Consider the following 1,270-nt stretch of genomic DNA (forward strand, 5'->3'; position numbering starts at 1 on the left):
ATCCACCTAGAACACCTGCCACTCCACCAATCATGCTGGCATTGTTTTCTTTCATGGATGGACAGGGGAATATGCATGTCTGGTTACACTCAGGACAGTTATGGGCATGATACCCATCCTCTACCTTCACCCTGCTCTTTCTCTTTAATCTTCTTTCATGACGCCAGTTTTTATTCCTTGCTTCTTGTAATTCATACTTGATAAGCATTTTCCTATTTTCCTCTAGTGCAGTAAGTAACTTCCCTAACTCTTCTACTTGCAACTTTAATGAAGCTGCTGACTTATCCAAGAACTTCTTTTCACGCAATATCTTAATATTAACAGGAGGAGTATGAACAAGAACATCAAAAAAGGTCTGATACTGCTCTATCATGTTTTCCCATCTGTATGAAATCATTACATGGTCTCTCTTCTGAATGCTACAACCTTTTCTTGGTGATGCATACAGAACCCCATTATCAAACTCAAACATACTAGTGAATTTTACTCCTGCATTTCGAACAATTTGATCAACCATGGGTTTCTCTACAGCAAAAGTGGCAAATAAATGTGTAATGTTTGGTACATTATTTCCAAGTAAAGATATAATATCACTCAGTAATTCTTTTTGGAACACAAAATCTCTATTTGTGTTGGCTTTAGCAACTAACCCAATGCAGCTAATGTCATCAATACCATAATCACTTGTTAGAAATGCCTCCAGGTGACTCTTAACACTATTTTGTTGCTGTGTGCCCCTAGTGTCTGCCAGACCTGGTGTATCTACAATCATGAGACTAAATTCAAATGCCATTTCTTCATGATGGTATAACAAATAGACAGTGATATAGTCTGTCTGACTTTCTGTTTCCCTTCTGTTATCATCTTCTAGTTGATCTTCAACTTTCAGCCTGAAGTTACTGTCATACTTCACACCAAACAAGTAATTGACCATAGCACTAACAATAGTTGTCTTTCCAGCACCTGATTCCCCAAGTAGAAGTATACACTTGGTGGGTCTGTCACTGGGCTCTCCAACAGATAACACTTGAACTTTGTTTCTTTCATCTTTTTTGATAACTGTAGTCTTGAGGATGTATTGCTGGAGTCCTTCCTCTTCCTCCTTTATGTAATAAGAGCATAGTTTGTTTGCAATTTCATCATAAAGTTCTTCTTCCATCTTTCAGTGATCTGATTTGTGCAACCTGGAAATCATAATCATATCATGAGTATCTGTTCATACTTATACATTTAAAAAAAATATTCCTTTATAATAACTAGAACATAAAAG

General features: G+C 36.7%; 1 protein-coding gene across 1 annotated transcript in view; it reads right to left on the bottom strand.

Annotated features, from left to right (window-relative positions):
• The window catches only part of LOC119592665, a gene marked incomplete in the record, with an annotated part of 6,756 nt that overhangs the window by 1,127 nt on the left and 4,359 nt on the right, over window positions 1–1,270 (bottom strand). Inside the window, 1 exon segment of the mRNA XM_037941578.1 lies at window positions 1–1,184. Within this exon segment, the coding sequence (XP_037797506.1) occupies window positions 1–1,159 (1,159 nt within the window).

This window comes from Penaeus monodon, chromosome 30 (genome assembly GCF_015228065.2).
Source record: "Penaeus monodon isolate SGIC_2016 chromosome 30, NSTDA_Pmon_1, whole genome shotgun sequence".
Classification (NCBI taxonomy): Eukaryota; Metazoa; Arthropoda; class Malacostraca; order Decapoda; family Penaeidae; genus Penaeus; species Penaeus monodon.